The 21,250-nt window shown below is 38.4% G+C and overlaps 1 protein-coding gene across 1 annotated transcript in view; it reads right to left on the reverse strand.

Annotated features, from left to right (window-relative positions):
- Positions 1-21,250, reverse strand: part of CLVS2 (clavesin 2) — a 64,081-nt gene that overhangs the window by 5,157 nt on the left and 37,674 nt on the right. The window contains exons 3-4 of the mRNA XM_026504736.3: positions 8,434-8,544; positions 2,075-2,295 (exon numbers count right to left, since the gene is read on the reverse strand). Of these exons, the coding sequence (XP_026360521.1) occupies positions 2,075-2,295; positions 8,434-8,544 (332 nt within the window). The remainder of the gene's footprint in view (positions 1-2,074; positions 2,296-8,433; positions 8,545-21,250) is intronic.

The raw sequence follows: 21,250 nt of genomic DNA on the forward strand, positions 1-21,250 counted from the left end.
TTAGCATCGTTAGCTGGTAAAGGCAAAGACCAGGGATCACCTATGACAGCTGTTTCCAAATCCTTGTGTAACTCAGTTCCAGAGTGACAGCCCTACATCATGCTATCTCAGAGGGTAGACAACGAAGGTTTATGTCAACAACATGTTAGACTCTATACCTCATGGACTGGAACCCCAGTCCACTACATATAGACTATGTGACTTTGAGGATAGAACATCTGTTTAACAGGGTTGCTGTGAGGATAAAATATATTAATGTTACAAAAAAGATACCTAGAAAAGGCCTGACTCATGATAAGTACATAGTAAATGGCAGATTGCAACAACAGTTAGAATTATTATTTTTATTAGAAGGAAGTTATTCTGGGGCACCTGGGTGGCTCAGTCAGTTAAGTGCCTGCTTTCAGCTCAGGTCATGATCCCAGGATCCTGGGATCACGTCCCACATCAGGCTCCCTGCTTGGTGGGGAGCCTGCTTTTCCCTCTGCCCCTCCCCGTGCTTTCTTTCTCTCTCCCTCTCTGTCAAATAAATAAATAAAAATCTTAAAAAAAAAAAAAAAAGAAAGAAAAAGAAGAAGGAAGTTATTCTTAGACAACTGGCTTTTAGTTTTTTGTTTGCTTGTTTTAGAAACTTTTTTGAGAATTTGATGAAATATATGCCTTTCCTCCAGAAAAATGCACAAAATATCTATGCCTGGACACACATACACATATAATTTTGAATATAACATTTAGCACTTAACAGACACCTCTGAGAGCCCATCCGTGGACCGATTTGATAGGGGAGCATAGAATCACAGTAAGAAACCCTGTTTTAAGAGAAAGGAGTTGAGAAGCCCAGACTTGGCTGACACCTAAGCTTGTTGATTGGTGGAGAAATTAAAGCTGGAGGTGTCTCCAGCCTTTCCTTTCTCTCCAAGGCATTGTTGAGCAGCCTGGGGATAGGAGGACATCACACACACCAACAACAGTAGCAACAGCAGCAGCAGCAGCACAAGAAGACCCGCCTCTGAGAACATCGATACCCCTGTGTGAACATAACTATGACCAAAGGACCATAGATTTTCCTCAGAGAAAGATGAAAGACGGTGTGAGGGATGACAGGGGCAGTGCCTTGGTCCTCCCTGAGCTAGGTGAAAAGACTTGCAGGGGCTGTGGTTCTTATATTTCTGTGATGGGAAATGCGCAGAGAAATAATATTCATTACTGTTATCTAAGTGAACTCTGGGTTGCTGTGGCCTGGGGAAGCCTGAGAATTAGGTATCTTCTGGTTTGCAGCAGAAGGCAAACTCAGAGGCAGCTATGTATTTGGGCATGTTCAGCAACTCCCCATCCTCCATCACCACTAAACTATGGCTGGACGTGTGTATATTCACAGTGAATCCAAAACACCTAGGAAAGTGCCTATTACAGAGCATGTTTCAATAAACCTGCACTGACTGAAAGAAAATAGGCATAAAATACCATGAGAATCAAAGCAAGGAATCAGAATCTCACTCAAGAATGAACTTTATAAAGAGTAAAGCTGTAGGAAAATAGAATGTTTTGTCCCAGGAAGGGCTAGACCTTTAAATCAGAAACAGGACAGAGATACTAAAGAGAGAATATAAGTTTTAAATGTAATATTTGAAATGTATCCGTGAGCACACGCACGTGCGTGTGTGCGTGACTTTGTCATGGATTCCTTTCTTCAAATGAAATCTTTTACAAAAGTCCAGTAAATTGTTTAGATAGAAGGAGAGTTGTTCTCATTGTGGAGATGGGCACTCTCCCCACCCCACCTGCTCGGCCTAAGGTACTCCCCCAGAACTCTAGGGGTATAGTTTGAAAAAGTTCTGGATTTAGGGTCCCCTAACAGCCTTGTTGGATTGTCTGTGACCACGGAACAAAACTGAGTTGACATTGCCTTGAATGACTTTATCTTTGACTCAAAATTCCCAGATGTCTAATCATGGGGGCATAAAAGGATTTAAAATCCCACTGAATATATACTCCCCAAAAGTATAAGCTCTGGAATTCACTGGGGGCATCCCCACACTGGCTGCAGCCCACTTCCCACCCACCTCCGGCATACCTCTTCATGGACTTGGGGGAGAGTTCCTTTTCCACCTCCTTCACGGGCATGCTGTAGGAGTCTACGTTGTATTCACTGTCATCATCATACTCGTGGTCTAGCAGTGTTCTTGCCCATGTTCCCATGTCATAAGGGGGCAGCATTCCTCCAAACTCGGAAGGCAAGATCTCAGGATGAATTAGTTGGTGTAGACTGTTCAGGTTGTTACCATGCAAAAATATCTACAAATGCAAGAAGAAGGGTGAGGAGAAACACACACAGGAGAATAAATACTATCCAAATGCTAGGAGGAGGGAGTGAGGCTAGGAAAAGCAAAAATGAGAGTTTTCCATGTCTGTTAAAATATTTAAGTCTTTCATCAACTCTGTGAAACAGACAGGGATGTACTATTATCCTAATATTTCATATAAAAATCCTGAGGCATAGGAATCCTAAGTAGTTTCTAAGTCAGATAGTGGTTGGGTTAAAGAGCTGGAACCTGAAATTTGGTTTCCTATTTTATAGTTGAGGACATGAGCAGAATCCAATGGGCACATTGATCTATACATCATCTTGATGTTAGTTGTGCAAAGCTAATGATGTGCCTAATGAATACTGTTAAAATACACCATTCTCATAAGGGACTCATCAACTATAGAGCCCATCCAAGTTATTAAGCTCAAAAGCTGTTACCAGTATGGCTTTCTCTTTTATCATTAATAAAAATAAGAGCACTGTAACCACCAAATCACTGCTTTGTAATGCAAAGTGTGTGATGTAAATAAAAGTAGACTAGCATCATCATAATGAAAGGTTGAGTGAAGGTTCACATCCCAAAGGAATTATGTTCTATAATGTTGCCAGTATCTTCTCTACTGGAGGATTCCATGCTTATTGTTCAAATATAAATGGAATATGGAGTGAAAATGTAAAGCTGTATGTATACATTAATTATTGGTATTACCTAGAACATTTTTTTAAACTAAAAAATTATTGGGGCACCTGGGTAGGTCCATCGGTTGAACATTGGACTCTTGTTTTTGGCTTAGGTCATGATTTTAGGGTCATGTGATTGAGCCCCATGTTGGGTTCCTCGCTCATCATGGAGTTTGCTTGGGATTCACTCTCTCCTTCTCCCTCTGCCCCTCCCCCTGCTCTCTCTCTCTCTCTCTCTCATAAATAAATAAATCTTTAAACTGAAAAAATTGTCAAGGTACATACTCAAGATTTGTTTCTCCATAAATTGCTACCTCTTTTCTTTTATTTCAATCTCAAAACTGTAGATTGATCTTCTCTGAAAGAGCATTTGTGCCACCTGATATAATTTATATAATATTTGTTTAAGGATTACAGTTTATAAGTAACTTAGAATTAGTCACTCATAGTTTCTAAGTGACTCATACTTCAGGTTTATGATGAACGGGCTAACATAAGTACCTCTGCTTTCTGTAATTTTAGAGTCCACTGAAGTAAATATATAGGAAAACAAAGAAAAACTAGTCTATGACATCCAACAAAATTATAGGGATGGGAACTATAAATCAACAAGTAATTTCAACAGATTATAGACCAGTAAAAACAGATGAGAGCAGGTCACTGGCCAAAATAGGCAGAGCAAACAGCTGCCTGAACTACCTGATACGGAGCCGACAGAGGCGGAAGGTGCCGTCTGCTCCAAAGCACATTAGGTTAACTGCAAACTTTATACCTTCTCACTCCTCTTCGCAGAGCACAACAGCCCCCCTATACCCCCCTCAACACACACTTAAGTTCTTCTCATAAGAAATCAAAATAATTTGGCGGGGGGGGGGGTAAGTTTTAGAACCTGAAACTCTTATTTTATTAGTTACACAACCTTATTTCATTAGATGTGTTTCTTCATGTAAGAAACCTCCTCAAGTCATGCACAAGTTATTATAATAAATCCTTAGAGAAGCAAATGAAATCCTAGCACACTACTTCCTCTCTCTTTGCTAACATTCTGCTACCTCCTCCCTCAACATCACTTTCAGCTTTGGCCTTGTTTCCTCTTCCACTGAAAAATAGGGCAACCAGATGAGACCCACCCACCAGCATCTGTGTCCATATGCTGTGCCTCTGCTCCTAGTACAATGGAAAGATAAACTCTACAAAGGCCAACCTCTCCACCTGTGCACTAGAAGCCATCCTCTCTCCTCTGCTCGGTTATATTGCTCAAGCAATTCTCTTCTGTCTCTCTCACATCATCAAATTTCCTCTGGCTGGGGAACTTTCCCAACAGAGGACAAATTCGCCAACCTCTCTCTTTCCATCCCCCCTCAAACAGATGCACAAAACCTCTGTCGGCCAGACTTCTACTTCCAGTTATTATCCTATTTCTCTCCTTCCCTTTATTACAAAACTCATCAAAAGAGTTGTTTCACTGTCCAAATACTCTAGTCCCATTTTCCCTGAATCCAGTCCAAACAGGCTTTGCTTCCCACTATAGTATTAAGATAGTTCTTCTCAGACTCTTTCTCGTTGCTAAATTCAGTGTCCAATTCTCAGCACTCATTTTTCTTGAACTCTCAGCAGCATTGGATATAAATGACTCTCGTCCTTGCAACATTTATTCCCAGCATCTCTTGATTTTCTCCTACTTTGACGGATGCTTCCTTTCAGTCTCTTTTGCTGATGATTCCTCATCACCCCAACATCTTAATGTCACAGAGCTCCAGGCGTCAGTTCTTGGATTTATTCTCTTCTCTAAGTGTACTTAGTCCTTGGTGATCTCATTCAGTCCAGGGCCCTAAATACTGTTCACACCCTGAACATTTAGATTTTGCATCCAAACCATTCCTTTAAACTTCAGATTGCTATTTCCTCTTTCTACTTGACATCTCCACTTTAGACATCAATGGGCACCTTGGAACTTAATATGTCCAAAACTGAACTCACAGCTTTCTTCCCCAAATCAGCTTCTCCCTGTTTTCAACGTCAGTTATTGGTATGACTGATTCTAGTTTCTCAGGCTAAAACCTTTGACTCATCCTTAATTCCTCTCTAAGTTGTCAGTAAATCCTTCTGGTTCTTCATTCAAAATATATCATGAATTTGAACATCTGATGAATTCCACCCCTACAACCCTAAGTCAAACCGTCATCCTACAAACTGTATTACTACACTAACTTTCTAACTGCTCTCCCCACTTCCACTCTTGCCACCTACACTCTGTTCTCCACACAGAAGCCAGAATGACCATGTCACAACATTAGTCAGCTCATGTTATTCTGCTCACAATTCCCCATTGGCTTCTCCTTTTTCTTAGAGTAAATCCTGTAAGGTCCTCCATAAACTCCTTCTTTGAACACATCTACTACTTCCTCCCCGTTGAAGCACACCATGCACACATTTGTCTCAGGACTTTTGCAGTGGACGTTTCTTCTGTCTGAAGATTTTTGCCTTTAGATATTCCCATGGTTTATCCTCCCATATTCCGTAAGCCTTCCATTTATTAAAGTTTTGCTGTTCTTTTCTCCTTACATTTTTTCCCTTCCACCATTTCATGCAAGAAGTCTTGTCCTTGTGGGCTCCCTTGCCTCAGAGTACCTTCCTATTCTAAGAATTAGCCTAAATAATACTTTTATTTTATTTCTCTACACTGTCCCATTAAAGAGATAATGATAGGTGACTTGAGTGGAAGGGAGAAAAGTGAAATATGTTTGGGAATTAGCAAGGAATGGAAGAGAGAGTCCACCATATTGAGGAACAGGTAGAAAGTTGAACCAATCAGTGGGGAAGCCTGTTTCTTGTCAGCTCTTGAGAGCGGCAAGACCACAACCCTGAAATACCTTAAGAGTGCGTGGAGGTTGAAGCCTAGGCATTGGGTTCCAGCTTTAGCAAAGATGCTATTTTTTTCACAGACAACTTGGAAGCAGAAAGAGACCTTAATTCAAGGAACTAATACTAGCTTGAATAGTGAGGATGTCAGAAGTGGCCATACTGGATGGGAAGTTTGGCTCTGCATTAAAGATTCCAGATACTGATGAGATTTTGAGAAGAAGGGACACCTATACCACCCAGAGTTGATATTTCCATCAGTCCAGTATGTTGGAGACTCAAAGTCAGATTTCATTTAATTAAAAAAAATAATAAAATAAAGAGAGAACCAGGTGTTTCCTTTTTGTGATGGAAGATTCACAATTATTCTTTTGCCAGTTTTTCAGAGCACAGATTTATAGTATCTGAGGTATACAGTGTTTGAGTAATATTATGATGCTGAATCACTTGGAATGCCTGTAAATAAACATAATAGCTTTGCACTTTATATTGATTATATAAATAGAAATCAAAAGTGTTTTAACCTATAACTGCTTTCTCTTTTTTTTTTACAAGATTTTTACAAGATTTTTTTACAATATTTACAAGTCATATAGTTTTAATTAAAATGGTAAAGCTCAGACACCTCACTTCCATCTAGAATAATGCTAGCCATGAATTTTTCTAGGCATTGTCAAAATTATTCAATTCAATCAAATAACCCCAGACCTGGAGCTCAGGGTTAGACTTGATCCTCCTTCGTCTTTTTCAACAGAGCAAAACACTGTTCTCAGAACAAGTCACCCTGTATTCAGTCTTTCAAGTATATCTCATTTCACTCTGACTAAAAGCCCAGACCCTTGCAATGGAATACAAGGCCCCCTGTGATCTGGGACACCATCTTCCCTTGTATCCTGTCGACTATTACCCTCCTCAGCAGCTCATTCTGCTCCAGCTTTCTGCACCTTCTTGCTGTTTGCCAAGTTACTACTACCTGTTTACCATGTTTCTACCTGAGGGCCTTTGTCTTTGCTATGTCCTCTGTCTGAAACTGTCTTCCCAATAAATCCACATATTCAGCTCTACAACCTCCTAGCTGTGATTTAGAGCAATTTGCTTAACCTTCTGTGCCTCATTTTCCCACCTATAGAAGGAGAAAAATAACAATGCTTCCCCTAGAGCCATCCTGGTAAGGATTAAATGAGTTAACATATGTAAAGCACTTAGACCAGCATGTGGCATAGAGTGAATACTACAGAAGCCTTCCCTAGTATGATATGTACTAAAAGCCCCAGCAGGTGCTTCGGATCACCTGATCATCTCATAAAGTTTGAAAGTGTTATTTTGTGAAGTACATCAATAGTTTCCTGAATTCTAACATGTAAATTAATTTGATTCTCACCAGTAGAAACAATTCCTGATACAAATTGCAATTGTTTACAGAAACCTTCCTCCTATACTACCGGAACATTTTCAACACATTCATATTCAGAAGACCTTCTGTTCAATGTTTGATACAAACACATACTTAACAATTACTTCTCCTCTATGCTCACAATGAGGCCTCTACAAGCATTGCTCAGAAATACCTGAAGTGCCTTCTCATTCATTGAGAAACATGGAAAATTACCTTCAATACACATTTAGAAGTAAAGTATATTTTACTTTGGAACTAATCATTTGGAAATTGGTCACAGCACGGTGGTAAAAATAACTCTAAATCTGGAGATATTTGGATTCATACATTAGCTCTACAACTCTACAGCTGTGTAAATGAGTAAGCAAGTTCCTTACCCATCTTAAGACTTAGTTTTCTCAGCTCTGAAATAAGAGATAAGGCTTACTAAATTTACGCTTCAGAGCCTTTTGGAGGATAAAATGAAATAAAGGGCATTAAAATGCATTTTAAAATCCATATTCCTAATAACAACGATAACTGTGTTCAGCATTTGCCACGTACCATGCACTGTGCTAAATGCTTTATATAAATTGCCTTGTTCACAGAAAAAAATGATTATTTTGTTGTATGTGCTTTGAATATCCTCATTGTTAGATGAATATCAATCTTAGAACTCAAATGACTCGCCATTTAAAGAAATATTAATATTTCTACACAGCAGCATTCTTTCTGAAATGTGTGACTGATCATGACAATCACTACAAAGTTCTATTAGATATTACAAAATTCACTATATTCAATGTGATACATATCGTGAAATAACTAGCATTCATATATCAGCTTATAGAGTTATAACTTTCTCTAGGTATTACTTGGAATTAAGTGTACTAATAACAATCTAGTAACATGGCATGATTTTTTTTTTTTACTTTTAAATTGAGGCTTTAATATATAATGAATGTACTGAAATGTTCTCCCAATTTGTGGGAAAGTAGACGAGCAGGATTTTAAGTATTCTTTCACACATACACCGATCAGAATTAATCATAAGGTCTTTGAGAATTTTTAAATGTCTTGTATGTTGAATATTTATATGCAATAGAGAGGCACATTTGACCACAGCCAATATTATATACACATTAAGCAGTATAATTCATTGAATGTGGGAGGAGAAAGAATAAAACACAAAGAAACAAACAAATACCCTTTTCCGAGTCTTCTCCTTTAGAAAAGGCCGGATCACGGTGTACAAGGCGTGGATATACCATGGTTGATTGACAAAATGAATTCCTCCAAATCGCGCTGGGAAACTATCCTAGAGGAACACGGAGTGGGGAGAAAATCAACACATGCTTTAGTATATTGAGAAGGCTTGAGGAAGGTCACATGGGATATACATTTGTTATTCCACACACTTAAATGAAAAGATTTGTATAGCTAAAATGACTAAGAAAGAAGGAAGAAACTTACCGCATGAAACATTGTAACTTTCAGACCTAAACTGAAACAATATGTAATAAAGCAAGTCCTTCTGAAGAGCAGTTTGTTGATAAGAACTCAGCATTTTTAGGAAGTGGCACATTTTTAGCCTACAAAATGTTAACAGTCATTATAGGCCAAGAAAAGACATTAGGGATCTGTCAAATACCGAATCTATGTTACGTAAGAGTTTTATTTAAATTATTTATATTAAAGTGTATTTAAATTAAAATATTTTTTAAAATCTCACTATAGTCATCCACAATGTGAGCACTGTCATATATCAAAACTCACTGTAGGGGCGCCTGAGTGGCTCAGATGATTAAGCATCTGCCTTCAGCTCAGGTCATGATCCCAGGGTTCTGGAATCGAGCCCCGCAATTGAGCTCTAGGCTCAGAGGGCTCTCTGTCTCTCTCTCTCAAAATGAATAAATAAAATCTTTAAAAAACCCCTCACTTTATTCTACCTTATTTTATCGACTTCATTATAATGAAGTCCTTCCCTTATTTCAGCCATAAAAAAGGAGGTGGGGGAAAACATGCGTAAGCAAAATAACAGCTTCGTGTTGTAGTGGAAGAAATGTGGGGATGCATTTTGCTAGGTTAAATTAAGTCAAAACCCTCTGAGCTCACCCCACAGGAAGAAAACGGGCCTACCGTAAAGCCGGCTTCCTCTTCAGCAAGGACTCACTTGTGTAAGGTTTGCATCTGACGTGATGTAGAGAGGCGTTTTCCTCCTGCCTGCGACTGAACAGGTGCCTCCCACTTCACTCCCTACTATGAAGGAAATCCTTCTGAATGAATTCCAACATCTGACATCACTTGAGTACGCTACGGATTCCACATGCATGGCCTGATTGTTCCTACTAGTTCAAAATCCCACATTGAACTGACTACGAAAGCCTTATTTCAAAACAAAATAAAATAAACAAACTCCACCACTAGAGGTGTCTCTCAAGAGGTATCATGATAACTGGCACTCTTCTGGATTCTATTTCGAGCATGAATGGGAACAAAGGAGAAGTAAAGGAACTGTGATAATCACAGATGCATTTTTTAAATTTCAACTTTTTCTTATATAAGATTGCCTAGTCAAAAACCTGCATGGCATAACCCCATTAAAATGTTTTAGATTTGGGGGAACACTTAGGAGCATTAATGATTAAGTCATGGTTTTCTATGTTGATTTTCAGAGCCAATAAGCACTTTTGTTTTTGCAAAGCAATTTCTACCTCGGAGAGTAACACACCACAAAAAAACAACAGTACTTAAAAAATTAATTAATTAATTAATTAATGGAAAAATATGTCTCCTTTTATGTCAGTGCCTTGCTTCATTCATAAACATGTATTTTTCATTCCTCCAGAGGTTATTAGAATAATAGAAATGAATCAGATAGAAATGCAGACATAGTATTTTTTAAGTCATGACATTTTTATACATAAAAAAATAGTGTATATATAAAAAAGAAAATAGTGTATATTCAATAAAGAGAATGCTAAGATAAACATCCATGTGCCCTCCACTCAACTTAAGGAATAGAACACGGTTGGTAAACTTGGAGTTAACTGTATTCATATTCTCTGACTCTCTCCCACATTTTAAAATTTCATATCGTAATCCTCTTGCTTTTATTTTATAAATATTATAAATGTATAAATATATTTTACTTGTTATTTCTTTATAGTTTGTATGTTTTATTCATTTTTATAGTTTATATTTTTTCTGAATATATTTACATACACCCCTAAAATATGCTGTTAGGTTTTCTAAGTACTTGAACTTTATAAATATGTCATCATGCTGAATGTATTCTTCTGTTGTCACATTATATTGTCTTTGAGGTTCCTCCTGTTTGAGTTTTATACATGTGTCGATGTAGCTCATTGTCAATGTTGTGTAGTCTACTATTGTACGGTACATCATAATTTATTTTCTCTTGTCAGAGCATATTGTTTTCCAAATATTTTGTCTGCTTTCCCATCACCGGCACTGCTGTTCTGCAGACTTCATTCTTGGACGTTTCTCTTGGGCATGTTCAAGTGTGTGTGTGGGGGGGGTATACAGCTAACGTGTTAACGTTGAGTCACAGAATGTAATACTTCAACTTTACATGATTGGTAACGCAATTATATCAACTTATACCCCTCCTTCCCCCAGCAATAAGGAAAGTTCCAGCATATACCACACTTGGTATTGGTTCCACATACCACACTTGGTATTGTCAATCTGTTTAATTTTTGCCAATTTATGGGTTATGAGATAGATTATCATGTAACTTTATTTATATTTATTTATTTATTTATTTATTTATTTTTAAGATTTTATTTATTTATTTGACAGAGATAGAGACAGCCAGCGAGAGAGGGAACACAAGCAGGGGAGTGGGAGAGGAAGAAGCAGGCTCATAGCGGAGGAGCCTGATGTGGGGCTCGATCCCATAACGCCGGGATCACGCCCTGAGCCGAAGGCAGACGCTTAACCGCTGTGCCACCCAGGCGCCCCTATCATGTAACTTTAATTCTCTAGTTAATTGGTCTTTGCTTATTTTAATTCCATCATTAGAAACATTATTTAATAACACAACCATTTAATACATAGGTGTTTTGTTTCTTAGTCCTTGAGCACCTGAATTTGGTTTCTGTCTCTGCTGACATTGTTTATGGTATCCTGTTTATGGTTAACTCATATTTGGCTAACATTAATCATTGGGAATCGTGAAGTAGCTGGCTTGAGGATGCCTTTCTCCAGAGAAGGTCTGTACCAGCTCCTACTAGGTGCTATCAACCTGGTTTGGCTTTAATTTCCCATTTTGGGATTTCTCTGATTGTACAGTGCGTATTCAAATCTCAAACTCATAGGAGACAATTATGGTATCAGATTATCAGAGGAGACTATTATCATTATTATTAATAATAATCTTATTGTTACTATTATTTTTCTACCTGCTTATGGCAGAGGCAGAAAGATTTATTTAAAGTTTTCCTAGCCAGCAGGGATTTTCTTAGCACAAACCTTTCCTAAGGGTGTAGCACCTGGAGGATTGCAGTCTCAATTTAGTCCCCCATTTGCCCTCAATGTATGCAAACCCGGTCTTGGCTTCTGCCCACCCCAGACCCCAGGCAATCATTACCCTCTGAAGCTGTAGGTTCCCACAGTCAACACTTGCCTCCAAAACCACTTAGGCTTCACTTATTCTCCTGTTTTTTGTTTTGTTTTGTTTTTCCAGAAGGCTTTGTGTTCTTGCCTCACGGTTCAAGGGCAGGTGAGGGGTGGTGACTTCTCTCATGTGCCCTGGAGTTCAGCAAAGAATCTGAAAATATTTTTGTTGTGATTTATCTAACACCTCTGTGTTTCATGGCAGGAAGATCTTCAAGAAGATCTTGTGTGCTACCTGAAGCAGAACTACTTGGAATGCTTTTAAAAAACACTCCCTAATGGGCATTTAATCTCCAGAAGAAAACTGAACAAACATCAGCTATCAAGTTGTGAAGCTAAATGTCCTAGCTCAGTGACTTTTAAACTGACAATCACGTGAAGACCATGCATCTTCTATTAAAAAATGAATATGCACATATACACACAAAACTTACACAGGAGTTCATGGGCTTTCTTGGCTATATCTCTATGTAAAGAATGACTTGATCGGCACCAAATCACAGTGGAGACAGGAGGAAAGAGAAGGGAAAGCACCAACTTTGCAATGAAATTCATCTAGGTTAAAATTCAGATTCAGGGCCACCTCTCAGGCATCAAAGTCCAAAACAAGGACAATATAATCTTTGATTCCTTCCTTTTCCTCACTGTGATGCCCATGTTTCCTTCCTTTCTCTTCTCCTTGTGGTATTACAATGACTCGCATGTTATGTCTTCTGAAGCTGTCCTCCAGTCCTTGGATACTCTGTTCCAGCTTTTTGTTCAGTGTTCTTTCTTTTTGCTTTTCAGTTTTGGAGGTTTCTATTCATATATTCTCAAGCTCAGAGATTCTTTCTTTAGTCATGTCCAGTCTACTAAGTCCATCAAAGGCATTCATTTCCGTTACAGTGTTTCTGATCTCTAGATATCTTCTTTTTCTTTCTTAGACTTTCCATCTCTCTGTTTATACTGTCCATCTGTTTTTACATGTTGTCTACTTTATCCATTAGAGAGGTTAGCATATCAATTAAAGTTGTTTAAAATCCCCAGTCTGATAATTCTAACATCCCTGCCATGTCTGGTTCTGATGCTCGCTCTGTCTCTTCGGTTTGTGTTTTTTTACTTTTTAGTATGCTTTATAATTTGTTTCTTGATAGCCAGACTTGATGTACCAGATAAAAGGAACTGCTGTAAATCGGCCAACTGTAATGCGGTGGTGAGGTGTGGTGGGGGGAAGTGTTCCACAGTCCCATGATTAGGTCTTGGTCTTTTCGTGAGTCTGTGCCTCTGGACTGTGAACACCCAAGTGTTTCTCAGTTTTTTTTTCTTCCCTTGGGTGGGACAGGTAGCCTAGAATTGGGTATTTCCCTTCTCCCATGTGGAAGGCTAGAGTTGAGTATCTTCCTACCTCTAGGCCAGTTAGGTTCTAATAATACCCCAGGAGATTAGGCTCTGGTTACTAGTTTCCTCTGTGAGCAGGCCCTGTTAAGAACAGAGGAGGGCACTTGTGATGAGCACCAGGTGTTGTATGTAACTGTTGAATTACTAAATTCTATACCTGAAACTAATAATACACTGTATGTGAACTAAGTGGAATTTAAGTAAAAACTTGAAGAAAAACAACAACAACAACAACAACAACAACAACAACAACAACAGAATGCTCTGGCATATTTCAAAATGGCTTCTTTTCCTTTCCCTCTGACAGAAACACAAGGGGATTTTTCTCTAATATTTACTGAAAACCTGGTCCAGCTCCTGGAAGTAAATCTCACAAAAGTGTGGAGGGCCCCCTATGACTGGGACCCCTGGAATTTTTAACTCTCAGCCTCATTCCCAATGAGCCTCCAGCAATTTGTCATTTAACCTTCACGATGTCCTGCCCTGACATTTGTTCCCACCATGCTTTGTTTCCCCTTATGAATCTCGGCTTCAGTAAGCCAAGACTCCCTGTGTTCATCTGTCTGTCCCTCCAGTCTTGGTGACAGTCGTTGTCTTTGTTACCTCACCTCTCTGTGAATCTAAGAAGAGTTGTTGATTTTTCAGTCTGTCCAGTTGTTTATCTGTTGTTAGGACAAAGTGGCGTCTTCCAAGCTTCTTCCAAGCAGAACTAGAAACCAGAAGTCTGATCCTCTCACCTCCAATCATGCCCCAAGCCCTGCAATATTTAGATCCTCAGTTCTGTATAGATTCCTATTTTTATATTCACCCTCACGATCCCGGGAAAACACCAGATGCACTGTGTCCACTCCCCTGCTTGGCACCACGTCACTTCCCTGCACCCTCTTCATGTCTGTTGATGTCCACGTGCAGTTTCATGGCTTGTTGACTTTGTTCTCTCCCATGCGCCTGCATGGCTTCTGCTCCCTTTTCGCACTGTCTTCTCAAGTTGATCTTTTAAGACCTAGCTCAGGTGACACCATCTCCAGGAAACTCTTCTTGATCCCTTCTCTCACTTTTCCATGCCTTGCTCTCCCTTGAAAGTCCACTTTCTGCCATCATGAACACAGTGCCTAAGTCTCTCACCGCACTTGCCATATGATCCTGAAATTGTCTCTGCATTTGTTTGCCTCCACAATTAAACTGTGAGCTCTTTGAGTGCTTGATTGTGTGTTTTATATGGTCTATTGGTGCTGGCCCTGCAACCGTTTCCACCCACTTCATGCTCCACCCGATAGGGCAGGGGATGGAAGGCTAATCATAAGAATCTTACAGCTGGGATTCTAAATAAGAGAGTTCTGTCAATGAGAGACATGTGCGCAAGATTTAAAGGACCAACTGGAGGCCACAGTCACATTTTTTTTGCTGCAGTGGCAGCTGCTAGGCAAACTCCAGGGGGGCAACTGTTTGTGGCAGTGTCTGAATACTACCTTCTACTTTCTAGGTATCACTAAGTGAGAGGCTGCTGGGATGGCAGTAGTGAGAGGGTGGAGACAGCATTTTCTTGACCTCTGGATCACATCTGCAGGTTTGGAAACTCAAAATCAAGAAAACAGACACAGTCCCCTAATGACATTGTAATTCTTCCTATGTTTCCAATGAGGTTTTAAAGCAGGAGCTCTCTGTATTTAAATCCATTTGTCCTTGAACTATCCAGAGAGATTTCTGTTTTGTGCACTGAACTCAGAGCCAGACTGTGTGTGATTCATCTTCACATTCTCAACATTTTGAAAACTTGTGTGTGTGTGTGTGTGTGTGTGTGTGTGTGTACGTTCCAGAGCAGAGCCAGGTGAATGTTTCTTGAATAGAATAGATTCTGATATTTATCACTTAAGTAAACTATTTAAGTAAACTGAGCCACAATTTCCTTATCTGCAAAATGGAAACATTTAATAGAACTGTTAATGGCCAACCATAGCTGTTAGTCATTAAGCACACCTCCTAAGTACTGGGCTACCATATCAAATATCAATTTTTACTTTACACATATGGAAATGACCATGGAGGTAATTTTATAACGTGGTTTAATGGGAAGTTGTTTGGTCCTAAAACACTACATAGTACAAAATAATAATTAAAATAACAGCTTACAGGGGTGCCTGGGTGGCTCAGTCATATAAGCATCTGCCTTTGGCTCAGGTCATGATCTCGGGGTCCTGGAATCAAGCCCCACATCAGGCTGCCCTGCTCAGTGGAGATTCTGCTTCTCCCTCTCCCTCTGCCCCTCCCCCCTGCTCCTGTGCACTCTCATGCACTCTCTCTCTCCTTTCTCTCTCTCTTTCTCTCTCTTTCCCTCTCTCTCTTGCAAATAAATCTTAAACAGAATGGAAGAGGAGAGAAGAGAAGAGAAGAGAAGAGAAGAGAAGAGAAGAGAAGAGAAGAAGGGAAGGGAAGGGAAGGGAAGGGAAGGGAAGGGAAGGGAAGGGAAGGGAAGGGAAGGGAAGGGAAGAGAAGGGAAGGGAAGGGAAGGGAAGGGAAGGGAATAACAACATGCAATATGCTGATCATTGACTCCGCTGTCCGCAAAGCTCTTCATTGGAGACGATGAAGTACGATGTACCTTGCAATTAGTGATAGTACAGCCAAGACGGGTGGAAGAAAGTTAATAGAATTTCTACCTTTTAAAAATTTCTGGCAATTCACCTGCTTCGATTCGTGTTCTTCTTGAGTGGTACACTTTGTGCTGGATGTACAGATTGTCTTGACTGAACACTTGAGTTAATGGAAACTTGGCCTGCCAAAGCTCTAGTGGAATTCAACATCTCTCCAAGCCTTTGTTGACCATATACTCAAGTAAATATCCTTCTTTGGGAGAAGATGGATTTGGAAGTATTCCCTTTATGCAATACATGAGTTTCCTTAAAACTTGATTGGTATTGCCAACAATTACAAAATGTTATCTATCAAAGCAAAACCTCTACCTTGTCCTCCTTGGCATAAAAACTGTAAAGACACTATAGATATTGCATTATGGACACCCCATAGAGAGATAAATATATGTATCTGTATCAAATATACATAGGTAAGTTAGTCATATATTTCTAGAAAAAATTGTTTGTTTCAGAGGTCTAGCTATTCAAGAAGAAAAATTGGAGAATGAATTATTAATATATCATTCAATTCTTTCATTGATTTTGGTGAAATACCAAAATTATGTGTTAGGATAATACTATTACAAGTAAATTGTCAGATTTGAGAACAACATAAATCAATATAATTTCTGGTACAATCGGGGTACAATTTTGCAGCCATAAATGAACAAAATGAAGTTTTTTATGAGAATTAAAAACACAACTTTGGTCTTGTTTCACAAGACTGTCTAGGGTTCCTAAAATGATCAAGAGTGTTAAGAAGTGACCTCAGCATAAACATAGGCAAAAATTGTATGTGTAACTCACTCATTCAAATTAAATTCATTGGCCTTTTTAAAGATTTATTCATTTATTTATTCTAGAGAGAAAGGGAGGGCAGAGGGAGAGGGAGAGAGACTCCCAAGCAGACTCCCCACTGAGCTCAGAGCCCAATGCAGGGCTCAACCTCATGACCCTGGGATCACAACCTGAGCTGAAACCAAGAGTCAGACGGTTAAGTGATTGCACCACAGTGATACCCCTGTTAGCCTTTTTTTAATGTTTGTTTTTCTTTTATACCTTGACTGCACTTTTTTGAAGCATATAATTTCAACTATTATATGCACTATGGCAAAGGGCATATAATGATAAGTCATAGCATACAACACCTAGAAATTATACTTTTAATTTCATAGCTCTATCCCTAAAATTATACTAAGATTAAAAATATTGCACTATTCTTTTATGATGATTTTAGTATAGTTATTGGACATGATTATTGTAGAAATTTTGAACATCAAAAAAAAAAATAACACAAAAAAGTTACTCATAACCTTACCAACAGAGACAAAAGCAATCTTAGGGGATGCTTCTAATTTTTTTTTTCAGTTAAGTTTTATATAGATGACATGAAATTCTATATAAAAGTTCAGAATTATGAGAATAATTTTTCCAATGCTTCATAGGTATAAAGCATATGTAATAATATGCTCTCTAAAAGTATGCCTATGTATAGAAAGTAGAAGGTGACTATTACAGCAGTTGGTACTACTAGTTCCGTAGATTGCATCAATATTAGTTTCCTTCAGATATGATTAAACTTAAGATTGGTCTGCTTTACAAAGAAGTGTTAGGAAGAAGGGAAGGAAGATGGGGAAGTCATCCCTCGGAAGGGCAGATCTAAAATGCAGTCCAGAACACTGAAGAGAATGGAGTGGAAATGCAAGAAAACCTAGTGAAATGTTGCCAATGTGGAGAATACAGATTTAATATTCTGGATGGTTGTAGGAAAGCCTCATTTAAGAGTTCTGTTAATAGAGAATTCAGAAAATCTTATTAAAGAGTTCTCTTAGTCAATCTAATAAAATTCGGACATGGCAAAAAAAGAGAAAGAAAAAAAAGGAAAAGAAAAAACTGATGTGTCTTGACATATTAACCACACCATATTTTCCTAAATATGTCTTTTGGAGTTATTCTTCCTAGCTGGTATAATAGCATTTGTATACTCATATCTATCTTTTCGAATGTTGTGTAAGCTATTTGTATACGCACCTTACCCATCTTCTAAAAGATTAAGATTTCTGAAGGAAATCATGTTTGTCCTAGTTCCAAAGCTCTGCTTCCATTGCCCACCTCTAGTATTCTGTGCAGTGTTTGGAACTAAACAGAATGGAGCTACAGCTGTAATCACATCTATGTAGTCTCATTAATACTGGACCGGCAGATCTAGGCAAGTCATTCCACTGCTTTCAGGAGGAAAACAAGGATTTTTACCAAAATGTTCTAACTAGTGTATTTTGCCAAATTGAGAGAAAACAGCCAGGAAACTATTTAATGACCAGCTAATTGGAATGTCTTTTTCTATGCCTGCCTCATAACTGGTAATGAGCCATGTGTAAATGGATGCAACTAAGAGATTGAAAACAAAGGCTCTCGACCTGGTACAGAGATAAGTTTTTAAACTGGGGTTGTACAAATGCAGGAGGATGCTTCACCTGCAATCTCTTAACTTCTAACATCCTGTTATAACCTCATGCTATCCAGATAAGCAGACAGTGGAGGAACTGGATTAGATGCAAAGAATTGTGTAGAAACAAAAGTTCACCAAAATAGGTAATTTTTCCCACATGTAGGGAAACAATAATTATTAACATTTTCTAAAGTTTACTTAACACTTGGGAGTTTGAGAAAAGAGAAAAAAATAATAAATGGTTGAAAAATGAGTAGTCAATTCTTGTTAGAGGAAGCAAGTCAGCCTTCAAAGATATATCGCATTGTATTTCAAAATAAGCACTTAGCAAGATTTTCTATTTGATGAGCAATCTTTGAAACAAAATGCACATAAATTACAGACTTAAATTTTAATGATTCCTCAGAAAAAACAATGCCTTAATTTTAATAAGTGTTTTAAGAAACATAGATTAACCATGAGGGGTCATCGAAGAGAGTAATTAATAGTATACATTAATGTCCCATTAATATGTGGTGTTGGAGGTAAAAATTCTTTTTAGAATCAAAAATTTTTAAGATATGAATGTATTTTGAAATGACTTTGCCCTCCCAAATATTAAAATCCTAATCTAAATATGCACTAAAATATAGATAACTTTATAGATTCAATTTTTAAATTTAATGTCCCTAGATTTACATTTGCACACTTCACACAATATCTGTTTGTTCTAAGACCTTTGGCAAAATGTCAGCTATTGTTTAAATTGTGTATCATGAATATGTGTGTGTCAACATGTATTTCTCTTAAGGGTGGTCAACAGAATGTGCTCTACCCAAGGCAAATACATATCATTTCTGACATTTCTTTTTAAAAAAGAGCCGTTTTCCCCCATCCTATATACATCAATATTTAGCTAATGAAGATTTCAGACTCTGTGACTCCTAATAAGTCTCTTTTTTTTTTTTTTTTTTCTTCTTTATAGAGACAGCCAGCGAGAGAGGGAACACAAGCAGGGGGAGTGGGAGAGGAAGAAGCAGGCTCATAGCGGAGGAGCCTGATGTGGGGCTCAATCCCATAACGCCAGGATCACGCCCTGAGCCGAAGGCAGACGCTTAACCGTTGTGCCACCCAGGCGCCCCTAATAAGTCTCTTTTGCTCTGTCACTCTCCTTTTATGAAATTCAGTTCCTATTATAGAGATGTGCTAGATTTGCTCTTTTTCAGTTTTGTCTGAGGGTGTTCTCTGACTTAATTTTTTAATTAGGAATGATGCCCGTGTACAATGATGTTGCCTGATATTCTCCTTCATAGGGTGCATAAAAGAAAGCATAGAGGGACTTACTGAAGGGCTGTATGTTCTCAACGCAAATTACTAGGAAACCTGCCATAGGATTCTAAGGTGTTGAATAATCACGACCTTTAATTGTGAGTGGATATATGCTGTAGGAAGCTCAGGTCTCACATCAACATTTTGAATGCAGAAGGATTTTATTGCATTGCTTTCATGATTCTACATTCAGAATTTATTGTTTGGACTAAGAGAGTCTTTTAACTTTCACTCAAAAATACCAGGAGGAATCTTCTCAGGTCACTCAGAACACAGTGGTGACTGGTCAAGGGCTTCTCCAGTTTACAAAGCCACAGGCCCAGAGAAAAGCAAGGAGTTACCCTTTCCTCGTCCAGGATAGCATATGATTATCATCTGCTCAAGTGAAAATGAGTGTTTTGTGATGTCCTTGTCATTGCCGTAATCTTAATGTGGACAATCATTTCTAAATTTTTAATTTCCCCAATTCCTTTTTGACCAGTAAATTATCATTTGTAAATAACAAGTAAATATAACAATCACTTGTAAACAACATACAAATATATTGTAAATAACAACATAATAACTTGTTAAACACTGCTGCCACAGACAAAACACAATGTAATTCCATTTTTTCTTTCTTTTCCTGCTAGTTTTGAACACATGTATTGAAGTAATCCATACATTCTTGGCTTCTAGTTTCCAGTGATAAACCTACTTACCCATAAGATAAATGCGCCTCTGTCAGCAAAAGAATCCCTGCCACATATACAGAATTACTAAATAGAACAGAGGGACTATTATGGAGAGAAAGTCTCTTAGAGTTCACTATGACTATATGGTCAGGGCCTCTGAAATTTGTGGGCTAGAACTGACTAATCTATCTCAAAATCTTAAGTGTACTCTAATTCTAAACAAATCATTATTTTGTTATTTTTTTTTCCTGCGCCCACCATTAATCAGTTGGTGGTGGCTAACTTTGCTTCAAACACGACCCTCCTTACCCTGCAAGGGTCCCTGGAACACAAATGCTGGTTTATCAGTTTAGATAAATCCCTACACCTGTATAAAACTCTCAAATGACACTCATGACTCAGTGGCATCAACTTTGCATGGAGAGAGGAATATCTGAGTCTAGAGGCAACTTAGTGGGGTATTATATAAAATACTCCTCCTCAAAAGAGCTCTTCCTACCTCAAACTATTTCTTAAAGTAAAACCAACACAGAAAACTAATTGGACCATGTTTAGTCATCGTATAACTGAATGGGAGGGAAGAACTTTCTTTTGTGAGCAAAGTAAGTGTGGTATTCTCCCCAGTTACTTTTTCTGTCGGAGAAGATTGATAACAGATTGAAGCGAATCACAGCCACAGAGCCTTAACATGAAGACACAAGGCTTATTTAAGTTAGTCGCTGCTGATGTGTGCCTGGTACACGCAGGAGGCAAGACAGCCGGGAGAACATGACACAAAGCCATTCTCACACCTTTTCCCAATCCGTGAAATACCAATTTCAATCAAGTCTAACAGCAGGAGAGAGCCCAAAGTAAAAATTACCAACTTATAAAATTGTTACATCACCATGTTCCTAAGTCAGGCTTGTCTATTAAAAGTGAATGCGTAGCAAGGGTAACAAATAA

The sequence above is a fragment of the Ursus arctos genome, unplaced genomic scaffold (assembly GCF_023065955.2).
Source record: "Ursus arctos isolate Adak ecotype North America unplaced genomic scaffold, UrsArc2.0 scaffold_13, whole genome shotgun sequence".
Classification (NCBI taxonomy): domain Eukaryota; kingdom Metazoa; phylum Chordata; class Mammalia; order Carnivora; family Ursidae; genus Ursus; species Ursus arctos.